Source organism: Dendrobates tinctorius, unplaced genomic scaffold (assembly GCF_039654945.1).
Source record: "Dendrobates tinctorius isolate UK_male_01 unplaced genomic scaffold, ASM3965494v1 ptg000103l, whole genome shotgun sequence".
In the NCBI taxonomy this organism is placed as follows: domain Eukaryota; kingdom Metazoa; phylum Chordata; class Amphibia; order Anura; family Dendrobatidae; genus Dendrobates; species Dendrobates tinctorius.
Window position 1 is genome coordinate 22646463 of NW_027361771.1, and position 27994 is coordinate 22674456.

At 43.7% G+C, this 27994-nt stretch overlaps 1 protein-coding gene across 3 annotated transcripts in view; it reads right to left on the bottom strand.

Annotated features, from left to right (window-relative positions):
* MBTD1 (mbt domain containing 1) overlaps nt 1-27994 on the bottom strand; it is a 106661-nt gene that overhangs the window by 39080 nt on the left and 39587 nt on the right. For all 3 annotated transcript variants that reach the window (XM_073588158.1, XM_073588157.1, XM_073588159.1), the window contains exons 11-15: nt 21466-21570; nt 21140-21287; nt 18191-18273; nt 11556-11790; nt 2470-2547 (exon numbers count right to left, since the gene is read on the bottom strand). In XM_073588158.1, the coding sequence (XP_073444259.1) occupies nt 2470-2547; nt 11556-11790; nt 18191-18273; nt 21140-21287; nt 21466-21570 (649 nt within the window). The remainder of the gene's footprint in view (nt 1-2469; nt 2548-11555; nt 11791-18190; nt 18274-21139; nt 21288-21465; nt 21571-27994) is intronic.

The window sequence follows — 27994 nt, forward strand, 5'->3', positions numbered from 1 at the left end:
GTACCCGCTCTCTTGCTGACTGACATCTGTAGTAATGACCTGGCAACACAGTGGCATCACAATACACGGCGTGCAGATCAGCGCCATCCATGCAAGTGAGATCACTGGTCTCTGCCAGGTATTTTAACATCGCTGTGTTCCTGGCTCATTATTGTTTAGATTGAGCTAAAGGGGGTGATCCGAAGGCAAAAGTACATTTTAAGTGTTATGGATGCATGTATGTTCATGTAGAAAGCAGTTTACTGCCATTTTATTTGTAAAATCTTGTATTCTTCATGTAATCACAAGCTTGGAAGATCATTTCTTAGAATTGTGCATTAATATTGCGTTGATCCAGGGAGCTAGTCTGATTGCCGTATGTAGAGTAGGGAAGGAATTTTTTTCCCCAATGTGAAGCTTACTGTTTGTCACATGGGTTTTTTTTGCCTTCCTCTGGATCAACATGTTAGGGCAAGTTAGGATAGGATATGGGTTTAACTAGATGGACTTAATGTCTCCCTTCAACCTTAATAACTATGTTACTATGCCATTCCTCTGTGGTTGGGCACCAACATACTACATCACTGTCCAATCAGTGCTGACCCTGCCTAACTGATAACATGCAATTACAAAAATATAACTACATTTCTTGGAGGATCGGAGGAATGGTACAATGCATAAAGCAGAAAAAAAAAGTTGCTACAAAATTGATGTTTAATGTGAAATTCAAGTACTTAAAAAGAGTAACTTTTTTTTTTTTTTAATTTACCTGTTGATCAGTCTTATAGTTATGATCCTTTCTAATATACTTGATTATCATATTTTGAGCCCTTCTATCTCTAACACCAATTTGAAAGTGTCAGTTGGTCTGCCTAGTTCATGCTAGTTCAGACAATTAAACTAACATCAGGCAAACCCAATGATACTGGCGGGTCTGGCCGACAGTAATGTGTATGAGGTTCATCAACAGATGATTGTTGGAGTCCCAACCAGGAGATTAACGGTCTTTGAATCATTAATAACCCAGACCAAACGCCCAAGAGGTATACTGGCAAAATTGTACCAGATACTCATGACCAATTCAATCTCTGGAAAACAAGCGTATATACTGGCATGGGAGAAAGAACTGGGCATCACACTGCAGGACTAGGAAGTTGAACATAATATATATATATATATATATATATAAAAAAATTCATATGGCCCGTCCGGATGTGTGAGAGTTCAAGAAACCTCCTATAAGATTGTTACGAGGTGGTACATCACTCCAGTGCTAACACATAGATGGTATCCAAATATTCCTCCAATTTGCTGGAGATGTGCAATAGATAAGGGAACATTCCTTCACTTATGGTGGTCTTGCAATATGATAAAGCAGTTCTGGGAAGGTGTCCTGAAAATTATCACTAAATTGTGCAAGCTTACAAAACCTCTACAATGGAATCTTGCTTTCCTGAACTGGTCCAGTGATTTCCCGCAAACAAAGTATAAATCCTTATTGTCTCTTTTGGAAAGATTCAAGAAAATGGTCTTCATCTTGTACTAAAACTAGGCCAGATACTAAGGCAATGATAACACTATCCCTGAAATCCTTCTGCGATAGTCTGAATTTAGGCGTCATTCCGCCCCCTTCCCCAGGCTTGGGAACTTTTTTATTACTCCATTCCCATCTTCTGTTTATTCTTTTTGTATCTGTATTTTATACTGTTTAGCTTTTAGAATGTATGTAAAAGAATGTTTCCTAGAGAATAAGTGTATAGGAGACCGAACTACATGGCTTTACAGTAGGATAACGGATTTCTACTGAGGAATTATTACGGTATATATGAACGAATATGATTAAGGTCATGCTTTGTATACTTACCTATGATTAATCAACAAAGGACTTTCAATACTCCATTGTAAGACTAGATACATTTGAAAGAATGTTCTTCTTGTTTTACATTTAAAACTCAATAAAAAGATATTTAAAAAAAACAAACAGATGATTGTTGGAGAAGAAGGATAAGGATCCAGCATTCTTGATTTCGGACTGCAGAACCTTTTGTCCTCTGGGAGATAAGCCGTAGCCTGAGATGTCTAGCAGCGGCTCTCGTAGAGAGCACAGGAGCACTCGGCTTTAGCTAGAAATGGAGTTTAAAATCAACTACCCAAACAGAATGAACTAGACAGATAAGCCAGCACTTTCAGCTTGGTGTAATACAAGCTAAAGAAGTTCATTATTATATTGATTCATAACTCTATACAAGGCTGATCAATAATTTAATTAAAAAAAAAAAAAAAAGTGAGTTCCTTTTTAAGAACTAGAGCTCTTCAGTTCACTTACTCTTTGAACTCGCAAAAAATTTTGTAAATCCTCTAAAAGTGATTGAAAGCGCTTATGGTATTACAAGAAGCATTAACCCCTAACATATCTGTTTTAATGATAATTAATGCCCAAGTTTTGATTTGGAACACATATTCAAAAACTTTTCAAAAAATCTGACTTACTCTTTTTATGTCCTTTGCACTGTTGAGACTTGGACTTCTTCTTCTGCTTGGAGACAGTCGTCTGGTTGTCTTTCGTTGCTATAAAGCACAGGAAGACTATTGCTTTAGTAATGAAGTTATACAGTTACATCAGCATTTTTCTTGCATGTGTTCACCCACAGAGATTAAAAAATGCTACCATTCAGTGTCAGAACCATCACAGTGTAGATGGAAAAAAAAAATTATATATAAATTATATATAATATATAATCTATATACAGTCATATGTTAAAGTTTGGACACCCCATTAATGTTAACCTTTTTTCTTTATAACAATTTTGGTTTTTGCAACAGCTATTTCAGTTTCATATATCTAATAACTGATGGACTCAGTTATATTTCTGGATTCAAATGAGGTTTATTGTACTAACAGAAAATGTGCAATCTGCATTTAAACAAAATTTGACCGGTGCAAAAGTATGGGCACCTCAACATAAAAGTGACATTAATATTTCGTAGATCCTCCTTTTGCAAAAATAACAGCCTCTAGTCGCTTCCTGTAGCTATTAATGAGTTCCTAGATCCTGGATGAAGGTATTTGTGACCATTCCTGTTTACAAAACAATTCCAGTTCAGTTAAGTTTGATGGTCGCCAAGCATGGACAGCCCGCTTCAAATCATCCCACAAATGTTCAATGATATTCAGGTCTGGGGACTGGGATGGCCATTCCAGAACATTGTAATTGTTCCTCTGCATAAATGCCTGAGTAGACTTGGAGCGGTGTTTTGGATCATTGTCTTGCTGAAATAACCATCCCCTGCATAACTTCAACTTCGTCACTGATTCTTGCACATTATTGTCAAGAATCTGCTGATACTGAGTTGAATCCATGCGACCCTCAACTTTAACAAGATTCCCGATGCCGGCATTGGCCAAACAGCCCCAAAGCATGATGGAACCTCCACCAAATTTTACTGTGGATAGCAAGTGTTTTTCTTGGAATGCTGTGTTTTTTAGCCTCAAAGCATCACGCCTTTTTGTATGACCAAACAACTCAATCTTTGTTTCATCAGTCCACAGGACCTTCTTCCAAAATGTAACTGGCTTGTCCAAATGTGCTTTTGCATACCTCAGGCGACTGTTTGTGGCGTGCTTGCAGAAACGGCTTCTTTCGCATCACTCTCCCATACAGCTTCTCCTTGTGCAAAGTGCGCTGTATTGTTGACCGATGCACAGTGACACCATCTGCAGCAAGATGATGCTGCAGGTCTTTGGAGGTGGTCTGTGGATTGTCCTTGACTGTTCTCACCATTCTTCTTCTCTGCCTTTCTGATATTTTTCTTGGCCTGCCACTTCTGGGCTTAACAAGAACTGTACCTGTGTTCTTCCATTTCCTTACTATGTTCCTCACAGTGGAAACTGACAGGTTAAATCTCTGAGACAACTTTTTGTATCCTTCCCCTGAAAAGCTATGTTGAATAATGTTTGTTTTCAGATCATTTGAGAGTTGTTTTGAGGAGCCCATGATGCCACTCTTCATAGGAGAATCAAATAGGAGTGGCCACCTTAAATACCTTTTCTCATGATTTGATACACCTGGCTATGAAGTTCAAAGCTCAATGAGGTTACAGAACCAATTTAGTGCTTCAGGAAGTCAGTAAAAAGTAGTTAGGAGTGTTCAAATCAACAAAATGATAAGGGTGCCCATACTTTTGCATCTGTCAAATTTTGTTTAAATGCAGATTGCACATTTTCTGTTAGTACAATAAACCTCATTTGAATCCAGAAATGTAACTGAGTCTATCAGTTATTAGATATATGAAACTGAAATAGCTGTTGCAAAAACCAAAATTGTTATAAAGAAAAAAGGTTAACATTAATAGGGGTGCCCAAACTTTAACATATGACTGTAGGTGTTTAGCAGCCGATGAAGAAAGATTTTGGAATATACCGTAAATTTACAGTGCTGATCAGTTCAATGAGAGCTGCATACATCAGAACATATCGAGGCAGCAGCTGAAAATCACGTAAATACAAGCCTTCTACAAGCTTAGGAGTCATGTGGGCAATGATGACAGCCTTACCTATATTTTATTCTGCACCGCTTACTGGAGTGATGACTTCACATCGCATTATCTTTACAGGTACCGCTCTCTGACTTGTGCATTTACTATTGCGGCTACTCTGCACAGCAGTTCACAGGCTGCAATTTGACTTTGACTTTCTTTTTTAAAGCTGCTATCAGGGAGAAGTACCCTGCAGTATAGAACCTGTTCTGTGATTTCAGGTTTTTACCCTCACTCATGCCTTTTTAGTTTTTATTGATTGTTCAGGTTGGAACTAAGATTGCCACCAGCATCTATGTATATATATTCTTTTTCCCTTCAGCACTTCTCCTGAGGTCTTACAATTGTCTATTTCTAATTGCTATTTTCTCGCTATTATCCAGCTACATAAAGAGCACTTATAAGAGGTTTTTTTTTTTCTCCATAACCACCTAATTTAGATTTCCCTCTTCTTTATGAGTGTTCCAAGCGCACACTAATATTATGAGTTATTTTAACTATATTTACCTGTAGACATAGTGCTGGTCTGCCGGTAAACATACTTTTAAATATGTTGTCTAATTGGACATGCGACTGCAGGGAGAAAATAAAGTTCTGTTTTCCTAGCAGCCACTCTTCCAGTGATCTGGGCAGCACTAGTAGTCAGCGTTCACTAGAGTAGAGTGCCGACTGTTCACCGCCCCGATGACTGGCAGCCAGTGGCTGCTAGGAAAACAGAACTTTATTGTCTCCGTGCAGCCGCACTTGCAATTAAACTGTTGACCGTGCTTAAAAGGGGTGGTCCGACAAAGTAATTTTCATTCTAAACCCCTAGCCATTTAGTGCCATAATCTAAACTATTTTCTAATATACTTATATACAAATTTGCCTATCCTTCCCAGACTACACCACCTGCTTTTCTAGTTTTTTTTTTTTTTTTTTCCCACTTCCGCAGTCTCTGACAACTTCCTTAAAATGAAGCTGCAGCAGCCGTCACTTCAGGTGACATCATTGACCTCTGCAGCAATTACAGCGCACTGTTGCCGAATTACTGCTGATCTGAGCCAGCAACAGACAGCGAACGGTTGTGCACATCACACAAAGCACAGGGAATAGCCCAGACCCAACTCGAGTGTACTGACAACGCTTCGTTTCATGGAGGAGGGCAGGTGCTGCTGCAGGAACTGAAGCCTCTGTCCCATGATGGCGCATCATTTGAGTATCCCAATATGCACTGGATTCTCAAATAAAGCACCATCAAAGAAAGGGGAAAAAAAAAGTACAATAGCAGTTAGTGTAGTTGGGGAAGGATAGGGAATTTTCAATTCAAGTATATTAGAAAATAGTTTAGAGTATGGCATCAAATAGATTGACATTTAGAATGAAAATTACTTTGGCCTTCGAACACCCCTTTTACCCTTTCGAACTGTGACCAATTTTCATTTTTGCCCTTATTCCAGGAACCACAAGTTCATTTTTCCATGGAAATAGCTGTATGAGAGTTTGTTTTTTTGGGGGGACGAGCTGTAGTTTTGAATGACACTATTCATTTTACCATATAATGTACTGAGAAATTGGAGAAAAAAAAAATACAAGTGCAGTGAATTGCATTTATTATTTTTTTATTTCACAATGTTTATTGTGCAGTAATGAACTGGTCTTATGGTCAAAATGATTAAAAAAAAAAAAAAAAAAAAAAAAAAAAAGCCACACAGCTTAACCCCTCCCCCACACGAAAAAAAAAAATACTCACCACCTGCACCTACGCTATTCCAGCGATATTTGCGTGGCACTTTTACGCCCTGCAGCCAATAAGCAACTGCTATGGGGGCTGCTACGCACCCACTTCTTCCTCTTGTCCAAGGGAGGTGGGCATCATAACATATGCTGACTTGACTTGTAGGGCTAACGTGGCCCAACATTGCCAAGCAAGCATTGCTGGAAAAGCATCAGTGTAGTTTCTTCTTTTCTTCAGCAAATGGGACTACTTCATACAAAACAGGGATTTTTGTGTGCTCACCATAAAATCCTTTTCTCCGAGCCACTCATTGGGGGGAGTCCGAAGCGATCAGGATCACTGGAAGCCCCTCCGCTTTGACCTTCCTGATGACCTTTGGGATCAACAAAAGCGGGGGAATATGTATGGGAGACGAAACTGCCTTCATGGAAGGACCAATGCGTCTGTTCCGATGGCGTCTGGATACCGAGACCGAGCTACAAACACTGGCACCTTGGTGTTTAATCTTGACGCTATTAGATCCACATTCTGAGTCCCCCAGCGAAGACAGATCTGGTGGAAAGCCTCCGGATGAAGAGCCCACTCCCCTGAGGCGAGACCCTGACGGCTGAGGAAGTCTGCAGCCCAGTTTTCCATGCCCGGAATGTGAACTGCTGAAGTGATCGAAAGGTTCTTTTCGGCCCAGCGGAAAATGTGAACTACCTTGCGCATTGCCGCCCAGCTGCAGGTGCACCCGATGATTGATATATGCCACGACCGTGGCATTGTCCAATTGTATCCGGAAGGGGCGACCAGCTAGAAGATGGTGGAATTGTCACAGGGATAACCAGATCGCTCGAATCTCCAGAACATTGATCAGAAGATGCGCGTTCTGAGGAGACCAGCACCCCTGGGTAGTGTGGTGACGGGAGACAGCTCCCCAGCCGAGGAGACTGGAGTTGGTAGTGACCACTAGCCTTTGAACCGGAAGAAAGGATCTTCCCTGGTTGAGGCAAGACCTCAACGTCCACCACTTGATTGCTTGTCTGACCAGCGCAGAGAGACTGCACGGCCGGTCGAGGGAGAACTGGTTCCTGTCCCAGGCTGCCAAAAGGGCATGCTGGAGAGGGTGTAAGTGTAGCTGGGTGAAGGGAACAGCCTCCATCGCTGCTACCATTCTCCCCAGGACCCTCATGCTGAAACGGATGGAGAGAGGGAATGGGCGACAAAGTGCCCGGGCTCCCTGTTGCAGGGCCAAGACCTTGTCTTAAGGGAGAATCACCAACCCTCGGGAGGTGTTCAGGAGCATTCCTAAAAAGGACATCTGCTGAGCTGGAACGGGAGAGGACTGGTTTAGATTCAACAGCCAGCCCAGGCAAGAAAGAGTATCCAGAGTGATACGCACGCACTCTGCGAGCAGGCCAGGAAAGACGATACCTTGATAAGAAGGTCGCCTAAGTATGGCAAAACAACCATGCCCCGAGAGTTCAGAATGGCCATGACTGCCGCCATGACCTTCGTGAACACTCTGGGAATGGTGGCGAGTCTAAAGGACAAGGCTGTGAACTGGAAATTCTCTTCGCAAACAGTGCAGGAATGTCTGGTGAAGGGCAAATATCGGAATATGGAGGTGCGCATCCAGAATGTCGATGTACGCGAGATACTCCCCCTTCTCCACACCGAACGGAGAGACTCCATCCTGAAGTGCCGGACTTTGATGAACTTGTTTAGAAGTTTCAGGTCCAGAAAGGGCCGCACAGTTTCGTCCTTCTTCGGAACAATGAATAGTTTCGAGTATATCCATTCGAACCTCTCGTTTTCTGGGACTGGAATAATGATCCCGTCTTGGCGTAGCAAGTATATGGCTCGGTAAAAGGACAGTGCCTGCGCCTCTGTTTTGGGGCGATGAGATGGGAAGAATCTTGCCGGGGGACAAGAAGAAAATTCTATTCTGTATCTGGAAGACATCAGATCCCTGACCCATTCATCGTGAACGATGGAGAGCCAGGCCCGATGAAACAGGAGTAAGCGCCCGCCTAACCTGTCAGTGCCGACCGGAAGATGCAACCAGTCATTGAGCTGAGAATCTATGGGACATAGATCCCTTAGTTCTGGACTGTTTGTCGGCCCTTCCAGGAAGGGATGGGCTTATACGAAACTTGGGGAGCCCCTGTCCCTACGAGGCGAGCGTCCCAATCCTGACGAGGCGGTCGTAGTGGACCAGCCAGGGTTGGAGCGAAAGGACCGTAATCGAGGTTGTTGTTGGCAATGAAAGGGTCGCCCGGTCTTTTGATGGGGGAGGAATTTACTTTTTCCTTCTGTAGCATCAGAGATAAGCTGGTCCAGCTTCTCTCCAAATAAATAACCGCTCTGATAAGGCAAGGAGGTTAGGGACTTTTGGATGCAGAGTTCACTCGCCATTCCGAGCCACAGAACCCTTCTAATGGTGATGGCATTTGATGCTGCCAATGCAGAACAATCGGCAGCATCCAGGGAAGCGTGCATCAAATAATCAGTGGTCAGGGAAATCTGATTGGCCAGATCTGCTGTGTCCTGGGGAAGATTACTGTCATGAATGGTTTTGACTAGGGAATCCGCCCAGGAGACCATTGCTTTAGCGAAGCATGTCGCAGCAGAAGAGGGGGAGAGAGCGGAGCCTGAGGCTTCATATACTGAGCGAGCAAGATTCTCTGACGGTCCGTGGGATTTTTAACTTGAGGACCCATCTGGTAAGGACAGGAAAGTTTTGGAGGCCAAACGGAACACAGGTGGATCAACTGGAGGGGACTCCGCCAATATCTTTCATAGATCCAATGAGATGGGATACCTGGCCTCTAGAGGCTTCGGTACTGTGAAACGTTTGGCCGCTCCCCATGCCTCTGAAGTATATCCTGAAACTCAGGATGATTGTCAAACACCCTATGCGGACATTTAGTCCTCTTTAAGGACACCACATGATCCTCGTCCACTTTCAGGGTTTGGTTGACTGCCTCAATGAGATTATCCACTGTCACCTGAAACTCAGATGAGTCCAGGTCGAGAGAATCCTCAGACTCGTGGTCAGAGTTCTGGTCGCTGCGAACACCGGGGGGGCTGAGCGAGAGACTGAGCTTACTGATGCCGAGGCGCGAGAGGGACCGGGAGATGTACTATGGGTCCGTTTTCTAGCTCTCCGTATATTTTGCGCCCGATTACGGCCCCTGCAGGCCAACGGTTCTCAAGTAGAAGAGGAATCTTCTGAAACAGGCAGATGAATGCCACGACCCGTGGAGGGTTCCTGGAAGGACTCAATCGCTTTAGCCAGTGAGGCCATGGACTGCAAAAGTGACGAAGCCCACTCAGGGGGACTAGGTACACTGGGTTCGGTAGCAGCAGGTGGCTCTTGAGCACATTTGAGATCACAAGCTTTGCAGAGAGGATTACTCTGTCCTCGGGGTAGTGAAAATTGACAGGAGGTACATGAGGTGAAGAATACTGTATGGGCTTTAGTGGCCTTCCTGGATGTCTTAGAAAATGACATGGTGTACCCCAGAATGTCCTGACTCTGCTAAGTGCCGCAGTAAGCAAAGAGTAAATGGATATAATGCAGGGAAAGCCAAAGTTTAGCAGCCCAACTCTTACCCACGGTCCTATGTGCTCAAAGCGGTCCTCTCTATGCTGGAAACCCGGCAGTGTTGCAGCACAGCACTTAAGCTCCCAAGGTGGACTAGAGGATCACTGGAGGAGTCTGCAGTGCAGAAGGGCATCCGGAACACAGGAAGAGAAGTTTGCGCTGAGAAAAAGCACCAAAATAGTGGGCACAGCTGGCTGAGCGCACGCGCTTGAGTGGGCAGAGCTTCCGGCCTAGTTAAGGTTGAAGCCAGGGAGTAAATTTCCTGCGCTGGCAGGAACATACCCGACCTGAGGAGCACAGCACCGTCAGGAGCACCCCCCTGACCCTTACCAAACGGAGATCCGGATGATCACTGAGGAATCACAGAGCCTAACCACTCTGCCTGCAGGTCAGAAGTCGCAGACTGGACGGTGCAAGGATGTAGAGAGGGACCGTCCGCCTCCTTACATCACCGCTGTTCTATCAGTGGTGATGCAGTGGGGGCCGCTCGGACATCATAGATGCCTCTGTACATCCTAGGGGTTCACTCCCCTAGGAAGGACAGGGCTGTTGTCCGGCTGTAAGTCTGGCTTCAAAAGGGGGGCACATGGAGGTGGTACTCCATGTTCCCATCTGTTGATGGTGCAGGAATAGCGGTGCCCTAAGAGACCTGTCGCCATAGAATAGAGCTCAGGCATGGCTATAGACTGTGTAGGAAGGGGTACGTGGAGGCGACACTCCACGTTCCTGCCTGTTGCTGGTTGGGGGTGTGTGGGGGGAGACCGGAGCCCTGAAGGGATCTGTCACCCCTATAATCCTGGCAAAAAATTGGTAAAAAGCAAAAAGTAGAAACAAAAAATAAAATAAAAAGTTGCGGTCTAAATAGCAGACCTTTGTGCCTCCTACGAACACTAAGCAAGAAATGGTTCGGCTAGAGCTAGTGTGTGGGTGTATACTGCAGGGGAGGAGCCAATTTTTTTTTTGCATTCACTTCGTGTCAGCCTCCTAGCGACAGCAGCATACACCCATGGCCCTGTGTCCCCCAATGAGGCGAACGAGAAAAGAAGTTTTCCAGTGAACAACCCCTTTAATAAAAAAAAAAAAAAAACACACGTGTAGTGCCCAGTGCAAAATCCCAATCCTAGTCTTCTTGCTGACACCAACTCCGCCCATGTGATTGCTTACATCATGACAGCCAGGACTTCTCATCACCTGTCTTGCTGCTCATTTTTAGAGGGGACCTGCACCCTGGGGAGCTTTTGTATTTATCCCACTGCTCTTTACATGGCAGGAAACTACACGTGATGTGCACTTTACGTTCAGCCTGCTCTCCAGTCCTGCACTGATCAGTGTCGAACGGAGCCTATGCAGTTCTAAGTGATCGGGTAGAGTGCTTCAAGTGTTCTTCCTGATCTATAAAAGGGGGCAGTCGGACCAAGGAAGGGTTTCTTGCAATGTCAGACACTGCTGATTGTAAACAATAAAACACTTGAGACTTTTCAAGATCATACAAAATCTTGCTCGAAAAGTCTTAAAAATAATGTATATAAAGTAGTTTAGACTGAAGCAAGTATAAATAGGAAAGAAGACATTAGAGTTGTAACCGATTACAAGGGGTTAGACTAGTGGGACCTGTAGCAATCATCTGATATCATGGTAGAAGTCTTACAGTTTACTAGCTGAAAACCCAAATACTTAAAACCTGCACTCCAACACTGTGCGTAATGAAGGGATACCAAACTGATAACTTACATTGTGGAGCTGGAGGTTGTAGTTGGTAGCCTGTCAATTGACACCAGCCAACAGGATAGAGGTCTGGGGATTCACAGTCTACCCACTGATCATACTCTTCTTCCCAGCCATCAAAATGGATCCTTAGCAGTCTGTGTATAATGCGTGTGACTGTGGCCACACACACTAACCGGGGTTCCATGAGATCTACAGCTTCAAGCTTCATTCCAACACGGAAGCCATGATTTGGTACTTCCTACAAAAATAAACAAGACATTGATGGATTAAAATGGCCATATTCACAGTCACAGAAAATATTTTTCGAAGCCTCTTTAGTGAGGGAGCATTCTCCCCATTCCCTGTTGTACAAATTTCCAGTGAGGAGGCAAAAAGCTGACAGTTGTCTGGACGACAGGGGGCAGCCGAGATCTGTTCAACACAAAGCTCACAGTGGGTGGTCCTTCGTGACCTTCCCAGGCTGCGATATCTTGACACAAAAAGAATTATTCAAGTAGGAAAAACCCAACGCAGATTTCAAAGACATTACGTGGAAAAAAATGGGAGAAGAGTTGCAGTTTGAATTGCCACAGATGTGCATGGAGCCTAGTCCCATTTATCAAGGCACTGAAAAAAAAAAAAAAAAAAATTTGCATACACACAGTGCCTTGAAAAAGTATTTGCACACGGTGAACTTTTCCCCATTACAACTAGAAACTTAAAATGTATTTTATGTGATATACCAACACAAAGAAGCAAGCATTTGTGAATTATAAAATAAACGATACATGGTTTTCTAATTCGTTTAAAAATATAAAATCTGAAAATTGTGACAAGCATTTGTATTTCAGCATCACATGGATTCAGTACTGTAAGACCACCTTTCGCTGTAATTAGTGCCGCAAATCTTTTGGGCTATGTCTCTACCAACTTTGCACATTTTTGCCCATTCATTTTTGTAAACCAGCTCTTCCTCAGTGAGATTGGATGGAGGCATCTGAATAGAAATTTTAAACTCTTACCCCAGATCTCAATGGGATTTAGGTCTGGACTGTGACTGGGCCACATGAATATGCTTTGATCTAAACCATTCCATTGTAGCACTGGCAGTATGTTTAAGATCCTGCTGGAAGGTGAACCTTTGAACAAGTCTCAAGTGTTTTGCAGCCTCTATCAAGTTTCCCTCCAGGGTTGCACTGTATTTAGTGACATCCATCTTCCCATCACTGACCAGCTTTTCCTGTCACTGCTGAAGAAAAACATCCCTACAACATTGATGCCAACACCACCCTGTTTGACTGTGGGGATGGAGTTTTGAGTGATGCGCAGTGTTAGTTTTCCACCACTCATAGAATTTTGCATTTAGCCCAAGTTGTTCTAATTTGGTCTCACCTAACCAGAGCACCTTCTTCCACATGCAAGCTGTGTCCCCTACAAGACTTTTTGCAAACTGCAAAATGGGACTTCTTATGGCTTGCTTTCATAAAGAGCCTTCTTCATTATTATTATTATTATTTATTGTTATAGCGCCATTTATTCCATGGCGCTTTACATGTGAGGAGGGGTATACATAAAAACAAGTACAATAATCTTAAACAATACAAGTCATAACTGGTACAGGAGGAGAGAGGACCCTGCCCGCGAGGGCTCACAATCTTCAAGGGATGGGTGATAATACAGTAGGCGAGGGTAGAGCTGGTCGTGCAGCGGTTTGGTCGATCGGTGGTTACTGACACTCTTCCATAAAAGCTATATTTTTGGAGTACACTAATGGACTAACAATCGTCCTGTGGATAAATTGCAGCTCCTCCAGAGTGACCATAGGCCTTTTGGATACTTCTCTAATTAGTATTCCCCTCACTTTAGAAATACAACAATGACTTGGTAAGTTTGTAGTTGTGCCATGCACTAACTATTTTTGGATGAAGTATTGAACAGTGATATATAAGATGTTCTGAACTTGGGCCTTTTTTTTTTTTGTTTTAAAATAGCCTAACCCTACTTTACTCTTGTCAATAACGTTATCCCCAACCTGTCTGGTGTGTTCCTTTGCTTTCATGACGCTGTCTCAAATAAATCTGAACAGAATAACTGTAGTTATACAGAGAATTACCTACACAGGTGGGTTCAATTCACTAATTATGTGACTTCTGGAGGCAATTGGTACTTTATTTATGAGTGTCAGACTGCAGGGGGTTGAATACAAATGCACTTCACAATTTTCAGATTTATATTTTTAAAATAAGTTGAAAACCATGCATCATTTCCTTTACACCACAAATACTGACTACTTTGTTTTGATATAGCACATAAAATCCCAATAAAATACATTTAAGTATGTGGGTCAAATGTGAAAAAGTCTATGAGGTATGACTACTATTCCAAGGTACTGTATATTTATTAGTTTATGAAAGGGTTGTCCAGTCCAAATCGATAAGTCTTCAGTCACTATGTGACTGCAAACGTATGAAAACCCCCAACACACGCAGTGTAGGGATTTGCCGGTTTATGACTCAGGACCAGAACTCAAGTCAAGTCAAGTGGGCGCAGTCATACTCAAGTCAAGTAGGCGCAGCCTTGCTCTCCATACTCTTGTATGGAGTAAGGCCGTGCCGTTTAGTTTCCAAGCCCCTGGCCGGGAGTATGTAAAACTCATACATACCCTCCAGTCTCATGTCAGAAACCAGCGAATCACCACAGCGCACGATGCGTGCGCTGGGGAGATTTATAAGTCAGCCATCATATAGAGTGACTGCAGACTTATTGATTTGTACTAGACAACACCCTTAAGAGTGCACTTTATATATGCATTATTAATTTTTACCTTAAAAAATAGTGTGATAAAAAAAATTGCAGCTTTTAAAGTACAAACAGGAAAAAAATGGAAAAAAGGCAAAACTGGCTGCATCATTAAAGAGGTGCGATGAGAAGAAGAAAAACAAACAAACCACAAACGCGAGTGCCGTTATTAGTTATCTTCCCCAGTCCCATAAATACTGAATGGAACAGCTATCACCTATACTCCAACATGGGACATGGAATCCCAAATCCCATTCGTGTGACCTTTTTGTAGTTTCAATGATGAAACCACAATAATTAGAGATGGGCGAATCAGAACAGTAAAGTTCAGTGTTCTTACCGTAACCTAATGTTCGAGCACGGACTCCGAACACGGACTTCACCAGGAGGTCCGTGTTACTGTTCGGGTTCAGGCCCCCGAACACCAGGTGTTTCTCACGATGCTGGGAAAAAAAAAATTTGGGTTCGGGTACGAGAACAGTACCAGAACCCTGACCCCATTCACTTGAATAGGGACCCAAACATCCAGTGTTTGCCACACTCTCATGTGCATGATAGCGCGGCAAATGCTGCCTCTGAGCGGTGACAAAATCATTACTGCCGATCAGACAGCTGCAGTGACAGTGTAAGCCCACAGCTGTGATCGGAGGTACAAAGTTTACCTCTGGTCAAGGGGCGTCAGCTGATGGGACTATTGCTCCCATCAGCTTGCGCCTGCTGCCGCTAATGGCAGCAAGAGCAGGCGGCGCCTGGGATTTAAATAAATAATGCAGAAGTGAGTTCACCACAGCTCACAGGGAGAAATTTCTCATGTCTCCCAGTGAACTCTGAGCTCAGCATTGCACCGAGAGACTCTCTCACTGTGCTAGCGGTAATTTCACCGAGGTCATTGCTGTTCAGGGGCCCGACTGGGAACGTAGCCTCAGTGACCTGCGATAACCTCAATAACGTCACCGCTAGTCACTGATGCTGGGCTCGTTCACCAGTGGTTCTCAGTCAGGACAGTCGCATTTTGGCACCGTTCAGGTTGAAAACTACTTATCCCAGACATGGATTGCGACATGGGACAGAACGACAGACAGGTGAGGGATATGGTTATTTTTTATTTTTGTTTTATTACAGGTGATGAGGGCTTCAATGGAATGGGCATTAGGGGAGTATATCTTTTTTTTTTTTAAAAAAGGATTTTTTTATCAAATAAAAGACTTTTTATGTGTGTTTATTTACAATACAACTATAGGATTAGTAATGGATAGGTGTCTTATAGTCGCTTCACCATTACCAAGATGTGGGCTTGATGCTACCGGACAATACAAAGGTGACATCAACCCCACAAATATGAACCACACTTGCCACCGCTACAGGGCAAGTGGGAAGCGCCGGGCAAAGCGCCAGAATTGGCTCATCTAATAGACTGCCTTTTCTGGGCTGCTGCGGGCTGCTATTTTTAGGCTGGGAGGCCAAAATCCATGGCAATAGTCCCATTAGCTGACGCCAGTGACTGGAGGTAAACTTTTTTACCCCCAATCACATCTGCGGGCTCACGCTGTCATTTGACAATGTGGAAACCGTGGCTGTCTGAGTGGCGGTCATGATTTTACTGTCGATCAGAGTGTCACAATCCATTTTTGGATTTCTGGCAGCTCTGGTTCCTCTCACATTAAAACTTTTTTCCTTTCAGGCCAGTGGGGGTTAAATGGAGCTTTTCCCCCACTGGCATGCTGGTGTTACTGCAGGGTCAGCTGATGTTGACCACTCCCACATCCTTTAAAAGGTCACCTGTTGAATCAGCTGACTGTTGGCGATACAGTTCCTCTTTGGAGACTAACCGTTTCAGAAGCAGCTTTCTGGGGTCAGCCAAGTTTGGTGTTTGGAGATGTGTTGCTGTGCTACCTGTTGTGTGGAGTTAAGCAGCGGTGTGCACAAGCTAAGTGTTGTATTTTTGTTACCTTGTCCCTTTGGTGTGTCACTTCCCCCTGTGTGTTTTATCTGCAGAGGTGAGGCTAGAGCTCCTTACCGGCCAGTGCATTAGCTAGGATAGATCTAGGTGACAAATAGGGCCAAGGTATTCTGACGTTGACAAGGGAATGGACCTGCATAGGGTGTTAGGTGAGAACAGGGACAGGCTCAGGGTGAAGCTCAGGAGGTGACCATCCCTGATTCCCTATTGTCAGGGCCTTCCTCTCCCCTATTCCATCGACGTTGTGGTGTTGTGCCGTTTGGTGACCGACCAACCCTTGGGTAGTGTCACACTGGTCAGTTACTCTGCGAGACAGAGGCAGCGTTTACTACGCTGTCATACACATGCCAGCGTGGTAAACACTGGATGTTCGGGCCCCCCTTGGGGTCAGGGTTCGGGCACTGTTCTGGCACTTTTTTTCTTTTTCCAGGAGTCCGCCCATCTGTAAGATTAACACATTTAAGGCTGAAGTCACACTACCGTATAACTCGGCGGACTGCTATGTGATAAAACATAGTATAGCACTCGGTCCACAGTGTTACCATGGGGCAGATACTTTTTTTTTTTTTAAAAAAGTGGGGTGCTTTAGAATAACATCAGTGGGGGAGGGAGTATACAGTTGGGTTTCGTTTTACAACATTTCCAATAAAGGTAATCTTGCAACTTTGTTCTAAATATCAGGTATGGTATAGTCAAATTAAGGCTAGTTTCACACTAGCGCTTTTGAGCGCAGCGACGGCCTGCGCACGGCCGCCGCTAAGCCCCGCCCCCTGCCGCGCCTGCATGCGTTCCCTATCTTTATCACTGGGGGCGCAGGCCGTGCGCAGTATGCGTTTGGCGGCGCATGCGTCCTTTTGACGGTGCGCCGACCTGCGCCAAACGCAACCTGCTGCAGTTTGGTTGCGCTCGGCGCACCGTCAAAAAGGCGCATGCGCCGCCAAACGCATACTGCGCACAGCCTGCGCCCCCAGTGATAAAGATAGGGGACGCATGCAGCGTCATGCGCCGGTAGGCGGAGCTACCGGCGGAGGCGTGGCAGGGGGTGGGGCTTAGCGGCGGCCGTGCGCAGGTTGTCGCTGCGCTCAAAAGCGCTAGTGTGAAACTAGCCTAATACCGTTTTTGTCCAATCACTATGTATTTCAGTTGCCATATTCTGAGCACTAGAACTTATTTTTCAGTCAAAACAACTGTGGATTGTGTGAGGGCTTGAGTTTTGCAGATTGAGTTGCAGTTATTATTGGTACTATTTTGTGGTTCATAAGATTTTCTGGTTTTTATTCCATTGTTTTGTGAGGAAACGTATCAAAACAACAACAATTCCTTCATTCCAATTATTTTTTTAAATTTCAGTTCCAGCATTCATTGTAGAGGGTAAATATTTTATTTCTTTATTAGGACAATCACACAGGCAGCAATACCAAATATGTTACACTGATAACATTATGTTTGGAGATAAGGGAAAAGATGTTTATATTTTTGTTATTATACCCCCCACCCCATCATTTTTTTATTTTTTTTATACACACTATACCCCTTTGGGGACTTGAACCTGCGATCACCTATTCATTCAGAGACCATGTTTGCCGTAGTGACAATTAACTTAGCCACATGATGGGATTCCAATGTGTACTAAGGTGCCAAACAGAAGGTCCTTCAGTAGGTGCCCGACTGCCATGAAGAATGCCATATACAATCTTGTCAAGATGGAGGGGGACAATAGGCAAACGACTGGACAGTCTTCACACTTGCTGCCTTTTTTAATTCCTCCATTAGGATTGTCAGTACAATCTATGCAGATAAACAGCTCCACCTAGTGCCAGCACCCAGGGCTGCATGGCGTGGGCTTGCACCACACATGTACAGTGCACATCCACCATATGGTTTTGAATGTGTAAATTACCTTGTTAAAAAGTTTAACAGGAGCAGCTATGGATCCAGTTTCCCTGAGGTAGTCAAACCATTTGAAAGGTAGTTTTGCGTAGCCTAGAAAAATAAATAATTACTAGTCATCTTGTCTGGGTTGGCAATCAACGTGTATAAGGCAATTCTCCAATCTAGCAGATTTAGGTTAATAATCAATTACTGTACTTAAAAATAGTCAGTCACATTTGCAAATGCTACGTGAGAACGCATTTCAGATCTCTGATTATACACTCAATAGTGACATTGCAACACCAAGAAGAAAAAGTCGTAGACCTATCGAATAACGGATAATTAAATGTTAATGATATACAAATGCTGAAAAAAATTAAGTAAGAGTTTTTAAAATATCTAGATTTCTTCTGTATAGAGTATTCGCGCCACATGCAGAAATCTCCGCACTCACACGCCTTGGCTGCTATCAATGATGTTATTAATGGCTGTGGAATCTTCTGCCAAGCCGAGTGTACTACGGTAGGCAAATAATCAAGATCCACCGATGGCAGCTTATTTTAAAATTGCCCATGAATTCACATCCTAGATGTGCTTTATAGGAATTAAGAACAGAGATGCTGCAAGCGAAGATAACACATTTAGGCCACCCAAACGAATGCAAAGTACCTTGAGCAACATGTGGCCTGGTGAGATATTGTTGAAAAACGGCTCCTGAGACACTTTGGAAAGTTAGATGCATCTCTGGTTCCAGTGCCTAATGAGTGTAATGTCAACCTGTCAGTGTACCTGGAATGAAGACTACAAGGGTCCAGCTACTGTACATTTGCCATGCGGTACTATATTCTCAGGAGTAGGGCCAGTGGCAGATCTCCTTGTGAAGGTCTCTACAAGTTGAAGCCCAAACACGTGGTCTCCAGAAATGAGTCACAGTTTTGTCTTAGATACAGCAATAGCTGAAGAGTGGTCTAATGGTAATTCCAGGTCCACAAACAGCTCGGCTTTATGTTGGTTTGGCCGTGGAACCAGTGGTACGGTCATTTATTCAAAGTATCCAGGAGCTGTTTTTCAATATTACAACACCAAGGCGTATGTTGCCCATGCTACTGTGCGCAGCCTACAAGGCCTAAACAAGTTGCCCTGGCCTGCAGCGTCTCCGGACTTGTCTCCCATTGAGCTCATTTGGGACGTCAAGATACAACAATTGCAAATAGAGCTGCCAGCAGCAGATCATGATGATTGGTGAGCCCAAGACCATTCAATGTGGAGGAACATTCCTTTGGCAACCATTAATGACCTCATAAATAGCATGATAGGGCGTGTAATACTGCAAATGGCACCCATACTCGATAAATCCAGATGTTTCCATTTTTGTTTTTTCATCATTTGCGTATCATTAACAGGTCTATCAATCCTGTGATTTCCACGATTCTACAACTTTTCCTTCTTGATGTTGCAATGTCACTGTGGAGTACATTTTTAGATGCAAACAAGCAAAAGAGTATACAATACAGAGTTCAAAAGTTGGATGTGTGTATGATTGAGTTCATGGATTGGTCTGCCACACCCCAGAAGTACTTGTAGAGCAGAGACTTTATTTCACTTTGTGGGACTTCTAGCTTTAGACGCATATACAGTAATGACTGCAGTCAGTACCCTATACCACAACACATAACAGGAACTTACATTGATGAAGTATGATCTACCATTGGCAGTCCTCACTAGAGTATACAGTCTTATTTAACTCCATGAACAACCTATCAACAGTAGATAAAAGCCACTGAGGCAGATTTTTTTTTTTTTTTTCCTTGAAGGGGTTTTCCCCAAGATCAATCAGGAGACAGAGAGACAGTTCAGACCATCAAAGTGACCACGCTACTGGTCTGAAGATCTGAATTGTTCTCCCTCAGGCTGTAAGCGGTGCGAGCAATGCTCCTGGCCGTAACAGCAGAAGCTCAACTAGAACTTATGTAGTGCTCCCGGCAGTGATCGCATGGGCACAGTTCATGTACCCACGCGATCCCGGTGACGCAAGTTTAAGTCATGGGTTGTTAACACCTATCCGACCATGACAAACTTGCGTCAAAAGTCATGAAGCTGTTAAGTGTTGTCCACCTTTGGGGTAATTTTTTTCTTACGTAAATACATACAATTGGGTTTCATTAAAAATTTTGCATCATTTGCCTCCAATAACTGCTATATTACACTGTCTATTGCTGGCTGCAGAATGAGTTAACAGATGTGTTGGGGACATGATATTGGGTAGATCTACTATTATAGGTATGACTGGTTCTCCTCCTGCTCTAGTTAGTGAAGCTTTCCTCACAGACTGTACAGCTCTCCAGTCCATACAGTGGTTGCTGGTGGAGGAGCATGTGCCTGGACCTGTCCACAACTTTCTCATGTGAGGTTTCCTATTGGAGGACACTGATGGACAGGTCTGGTCACATGCTCCTCCACCAGCAGCCATTATATGGACAGGAAAGCTGCAGTAACAAGAGCAGGGATAAGAACCTGTCATACCTACAGTATATAAACGTAAGTGCCACAGAATCATGACCCCCAACACATTTGTTAGAGTAAAGGTAAAGTGGCCGACCTGGTTACCCACTCTCTGTAGCCAGCAATAGACCATGTACTACAGCAGCTAAAGGAAGCAAACTGAGAAGGATTGATTTTTAGCCCTAATTGCATGCATTTAACTAAAAGGTCCATAAAAGGTGAAAAACCCCTTTAACAACAAATTTGAGCCGCTTTACTTCAAAACCCACATATCAGCATGCTGTGACTGCTAGGCTTAAAGTCGGCCTTCACAAGACACATCAATTACTGCCTACCAGTCTTCATACACTGTAGTGGAAACATGGCCACGTTCAGACCTAACCTACTCCCTACTGAAGTGTACAGAAAGTGCAGGGCTGGGAAATGTGAACAGGGTCAGACCAGGCCTCCCAGCCCAACACTGTGCGAGTCTTACCTCGTGGTGGAGTTAGTTCAATCTTGTTAATTTCACAGAAACCAACAGGGAATATTGAGGGGGATAACGCATGGTAACAAAACCAGTCTGAGCCATCTGCTGCTTCCGAGCCATCAATTCCAATCATTAGGTAGCCCTCTGCCAAAACCTTAAAAGAAATACAATTAAAGGATTGAGTATACTGGCTAGCAAAGGTTGGTACACTGGAGCAAACATGGTCACTATTCTCTGCTTCCAGCTGAATATGATAAAGGTGAATAGCAGGACTGTTGCTAATCTTGTGGACAGTATTTTTACTTCTGGACACATCTATTTTTATGACTCACCTTTCTAATGGTTGCTACACATATTGCAGAAAGGTTTAGGGGATCAATAGCTTCCAGTTTCATCCCTTCTTTGAACCATTCAGAGCTCTGGTCAACATCTTTGACCTAATAACAATAAAAATACAAAAAACTAATTAGTCAATGTATTGCTACCGTATACATTATGGTACACCAGTTTCTTCTCAAATTTAAAAGAGATCATTGGGCAAGTCACAAAATCCTTTTTTTCCCCTCACTAGAAAAAATATTTTAGGGTGTAAAAATAATAAACACACATAGTTCATGTAGTGCTAAATGACACAGTAGGCAAAGAGATTCTGGGAGTAAAACATTGATGGCTTTTCCTAACTGTAGGCCACAATGTAGGATTGGAGAGGGTCCGACCTGCCACTTGGCTGAAGGAGCAGAAATGCAAGCCTAGAAAATTACATTTACAGACGAGCCACTCTAACTTGAGAAAACAAAATGTAACATCTTTGGAATGAAGGTAGAGCACAATTTTTTTCCTTTTTAAGGCTGGATTTTCAATTATCAGTTATTCAGTTATGTCCAGCCAGGTTTTAAGCCAAATAGTGCACCAGTCTGGCATCCATAGCAGGTTTAGGTTTTGTTACCTGATCTGGCTCCAAAACCAATCCAATTTAACAACTGATGCACTGGATAAACGGAAATATCCCAAAGCATAATGTCGGATCAGCACCTAAATCCGTTTTCCTCTTGTGTCCCTTGAACCACAGTAGAGAAAAAAAAAGCTGAAGGCCACAAAAACAGCTGTAATCAAAACTATTCAAACCCCATTGTAAATTAGGTTTAATTGCAATAGGTTTCTTAAAGAGGACTAAAACTCTAGTGCTACTAATTGGAAGTAGCAATATCGACCCTTTAACGATCCTTGCCACATGACTCCTAGGATAAAGGCCAAACCAAACAAGTGTTTCAGGTTGTTTGCTCCTCATCATTGCAAAACAAGATGTCTGATTTGGATGGATGAGAGGCCTCTGGACAGGTGTCTAAAAGGGAACGTCTCAGATCGTGGAAAATGCAAACCTGGTATATGAGTCATCTTACACTAGTTGGTACTCTCCGTAATAAGAGACATTACCCCCACTTAGCAAAATGTACAAACTTTCTGGAGTTTGGAATAAAAAAAATATACAAGAACAATTTACTGTAAGTATTTCAACTCCACGAACATAAGTGATTTCTCCAAATTCAAGACAAAATTCCATGTTTAATTACTACTACACCTCCTTCATGACAAGTATCTTTAGCACCTAGTAGAGCAACCTTTGGCTGTTCGGACCTGCAGCAAAAGTGACACCAGATTCGGCAACATGCCTGAGGAATCTTAGCCCATTCCTCAATACAGTGGTCCAAAAGCGAACTGACACAAGATAGTAAACTCACTGAATGTTCCCAGAGATACAGTTGTAAACAGTTTGCTAGAGCAAAGTTAATGGAACACTGGTTGCACTATCTGGAAGTGGCAGAAAGAAGAAGCAATCACTGTCTACCATCAGATTCCTGAGGATTCAGGTAGTCAAATTATTTTAAGTGACCACAAGAGACCTGCAGTGAGTTTTGGCCGCAACAGACGCCAGATTTCACTTTACACAGTAAAGGGGGGTTTTACATATAGCGATATCGCTAACAATATCGCTAAAGCATCACCGATTTGGTGACGTAGCAGCGATATCACTAGCGATATCGCTATGTGTGATACTTACCTCCGACCGGCTCCCCCGCTGTCCATTGCTGATCGCGCAGCTCTTTTTCTCGTCGGGTGCTTCCTGCTGGGCTTCCTGCTGGCGCCGACGAGCGACGCGGGCGGATTACGTCAGGATCGCCGCGTCTGAATAAGTATCGTCCGCTGCGTCGCTGCTGCATCGCTGTGAGATCTTCCTGTGTGGAAGCTCATTAGCGATCATTTAGCGATGCACCAGTGATCCTGACCGGGTCATATCGCTGGTCGGGATCACTGGTGCATCGCTAAATGTAAAGGGGACTTAAGGCTCGAGCTAAAAACTGAAGGTCTCCATGGCTGTACATAAAGACATTCAACTCTATTGACCCTAAGCCTCATTAGTTTTGGTATTCTGTTTTGTGAAGTGATTAAACAAAACTGGACCTTTTCATGCCTATGGATCTTTGGTAGGACAGGAGACGGAAGAATGAAGCATGCACTCAAAATAACACCTGGCTACAGTAAGGAAGCTCAGTGATACTCTGGAAATCTGCAATATGTGGAGGGCAAGTTGGAGTAAATCAAGTAGCAGGAAATGTCAGGGTCAGTGAAGAAGCCAAAGCTTGAGAGTCTTTAAACCTTCTATCAGGACAACGATAACAAGCATACTTCAACGTCCACCAAGATTCTGCTTTGAAAGAAGTTGTGGAATATTCTGGAGTAGCTATCACACTCTTCAGACTTGAATCTATAGCAAATTTTTGGTTGGCTTTGAAGAAGTTGCTTTCAGGAAGCAAACTGAAGTATTCGTGAAATGGAGACCATTGTACATGAGGAGTGGGCTAAGATTCCTCAGGAACATTGCTATAAGTGGGTGTCTGACTGTACACATTTGCAGCAGGTCATAACAGCCAAAATGCTCTACTAAAGGGGTGAATAATTCTGAGACTGCAGAAGTCACAAAAGTGGCATTTTTAGTAGAATTTGGAGAAACCACTTGTTATATTAGTTGCGTTGAGCTACAGTGGGTACGGAAAATATTCAGACCCATTTAAATTTTTCACTTATTGTTGCATTGAGGCATTTGGTAAATTCTAAAAAGATCATTTTTTTTTCTCATTAATGTACACTCTGCACCACATCTTGACTGAAAAAAAAAAATGTAGAAATTTTTGCAAATTTATTAAAAAAGAAAAACTGAAATATCACATGGTCATAAGTATTCAGACCCTTTTCTCATTATTGAGTAGACGCACCCTTTGGAGCTAGTACAGTCATGAGTCTTCTTGGGAATGATGCATCAAGTTTTCACACCTGGATTTGGGGATCCTCTGCCATTCTTCCTTTTAGATCCTCTCCAGTTCCGTCAGGTTGGATGGTGAATGTTGGTGGACAGCCATTTTCAGGTCTCTCCAGAGATGCTCAATTGGGTTTAGGTCAGGGCTCTGGCTGAACCAGTCAAGAATGGTCACAGTTGTTCTGAAGCCACTCCTTTGCCATTTTAGCTGTGCGCTGTTATTGTCTTGTTGGAAGGTGAACCTTCAGCCAAGTCTGAGGTCCAGAGCACTCTGGAAGAGGTTTTCATCCAGGATATCTCTGTATTTGGCCACATTCATACCACCTTCAATTCCAACCAGTCGTCCTGTCCCTGCACCTGAAAAACACCCCCATAGCATGATGCTGCCACCACGTTTCACTGTTGGGATTGTATTGGGCAGGTGATGAGCAGCGCCTGGTTTTATCCACACATACCGCTTAGAATTATCACCAAAAAGTTCTTTGTCACATTAAATCATAGAATCTTATTTCTCATAGTCTGGGAGTCCTTCAGGCTTTTTTTAGCAAACTCTTTGCGGGCTTTCATATGTAGCACTGAGGAGAGGCTTCCATCGGGCCACTCTGCCATAAAGGCCCGACTGGTGGAGGGCTGCAGTGATAGTTGACTTTGTGGAATTTTCTCCCATCTCCCTATTGCATCTGTGGAGCTCAGCTACAGTGATCTTGGGGCTCTTCTTTACCTCTCTCACCAAGGCTCTTCTCCCACGACTGCTCAGTTTGGCTGGACGGCCAGGTCTAGGATGACTTCTAGTTGTCCCAAACTTCTTCCATTTAAGGATTATGGAGGCCACTGTGCTCTTAGGAACCTTGAGTACTGCAGATATTCATTTGTAAGTTTGGCCAGATCTGTGCCTTGCCACAATTCTCTCCCTGAGCTCCTTGGCCAGTTCTTTTGACCTCATGATTCTCATTTGGTCTGACATGCACTGCGAGCTCATATAGACATGTGTGTGCCTTTACAAATCAAGTCCTATCAGTTTAATTAAAAACACCTGCTGGACTCGAGTGAAGGAGAAGAGCCATCTCAAGGAGGATTACAAGGAAGAGGACAGCATGTGACTTAAATACGAGTGTCTGAGCAAAGGGTCTAGATACTTATGACCATGTGATATTTCAGTTCTTTAATAAATTTGCTATAATGTCTACATTTGTTTTTTTTTTCCAGTCAAGATGTGGTGCAGAGTGTACACTTATGAGAAAAAAACACGGGTATTACATACCTGGTAATGTGCTTTTTCATGAGACATGACGGCACCACGAGAGAGGGGATCTGCCCTTCAAGGACAGGAAACCTTCAAGATAAAAGGGGCGGCTCCTCTCTCCGCATCAGTTGTTTTACAGAGCACGAGAGGAACGCTGCAGATTAGTGTGCATGTAAATAATACATCTTTTATACACCTAATTACCAACACCCAAGGGAGTGTCTAATGCTAATAATGCACCCAACTAATAACGTGATCAAATAGGGAGGGAATATAAGGGTGCCGTCATGTCTCATGAAAAAACACATTACCAGGTATGTAATACCCGTGTTTTTCCATCATACATGACAGCACCACGAGAGAGTTACAGAGATTTGTATTCTCTTAGGGAGGGATCACTGCTTGTAACACTCTTCTCCCGAATGTGAGATCAGAGGCAGCAGTTAGGTCTAACCTATAATGTCTGAAGAAGGTAGACGGAGAGGACAGATTTGGTCGATGGAAGCGTCTACTCTCTCCGCCCAGGACATCGCCATGGCCCTTGTGGTGTGGGCTTTTAGACCATCTGGAACAGCTCTGCCTGCACTACTATACGCTAGCATAATGGCCTCTCTCACCCATATAGCTATAGTCTGTTTAGAGGCTTTAAGGCCCTTTCTTGACCCCTGGAATGAAACAAATAAAGCCCTCTGCTTTCTCCAGGGTCTTGTCACCTAAATACTGCAGGAGACATCTCCTCACATCTAGGCAATGGAACCTCTCCTCCTTCTGGTTGCTAGGGTTAGGACAAAAAGATGGTAAGATTATCTCCTGAGCCCTGTGGAATTTTGACACAACCTGGGGAGGTATGCTGGATCTAATTTTAACACAACTCTATCGTCCATGATCTCAGTGTAGGGAGGGTCAGCTGATAATGCATGTAAATCCCCAATCCTAAGGGGCCGACGTGAGCTCTACTACAGGCCCGAGCCTGTTGTTTGCTAGGTCACAGTTAAATAAAGCTGCCAGGGCTGAAACGTGTACTTTGAGGGTACTGACTGCTAACCGCAACTCTAAACCCTTCTGCAGAAATTCCAGTATTGCCACTATCGGGACTTCCCTTTCCTGTATTGGCCCTGAGACGGATAAGAATTTTCTCCATATCCTTCCAGAAATTTTGGTAGTTACTGGCTTTCTGCTACTGAGTAAAGTGGATATTAACCCATCTGAGAATCCCTTTTTCTCTAGTAATGACCTTTCAAATTTCAGGCTGTCAAATGCAGCCCAGACTTCTGAGGGTGATTGAAGGGACCCTGCCCAAATGGTGACCGGCGTCTTGGGCTCAACGGGGAGGGCAAATAAATTTGGCCTCCGAGGAGTTTAATTCACCCGGGCACTGATGTGCCTCACAGGCTGCATGGCCACCATACGTCAACAGGGAGGCCACAGTAACCTGTGGCCTCCGAGAACCTTAGAATAACGTGGGGTATTGTCGGCATCAGGGAGGGTACACGAATGTGGCCTCCGAGGCTCCTGTTTTCACCTGGGCATTGCCTCACGGGCTGTGGCCATGCGAATACATGGCCCCCGAGGCGACTACCGGTACCTGGTGACGGATGCAGCAGACCAGTGCCTGTCAAAACCCATCCGACTCAGGCATCCTCTTCTTTCTTCAAGAATCTTAATCTTGAGGGTTCCCCATCAATGACAGGAAACCAACTGATGCAGAGAGAGGAGCCGCCCCTTTTATCTTGAAGGTTTCCTGTCCTTGAAGGGCGGATCCCCTCTCTCGTGGTGCTGTCATGTATGATGGAAAAAAAGAACTTTTCTGAATTTACCAAATGGCTGCAATAAAACAAAGTGTGAAAAATTTAAAGGGGTCTGAATACGTTCCATACCCACTGTATTTAAACTGTTGTTTCATTGGCTTACTGTAAACCACAGAAACATTTTACTTTTTCCTTAGTTATGATTTAGCCGTCATTTCTGTACAGTTGCTATCAACTGTATGGAGACAAGGCTAAATAACTAAAGTTTCAGTTGAGTTTTTAAAATAAGCCATCATGTGAAGTACATGAGGTGAGTGTGTGCCTGATTGCACATTTATACAAAGATAAGCAACCGCCCATTGTGCCGAAAGTGTAAATGATGAAAATATGGGTTATACTGAATCTTATCTCAGAAAACTATATAATCAATCTGCTCAGCTCCTCCTGCTCTTTAAGATGGTGCTTGGAGATTGGACTGCATTTACATGGTGACATGTTACCAGTGCTGGTGGACCTACACTTCAGGGGTTAATGTTTTGATCTCAGTGCAGACTCTT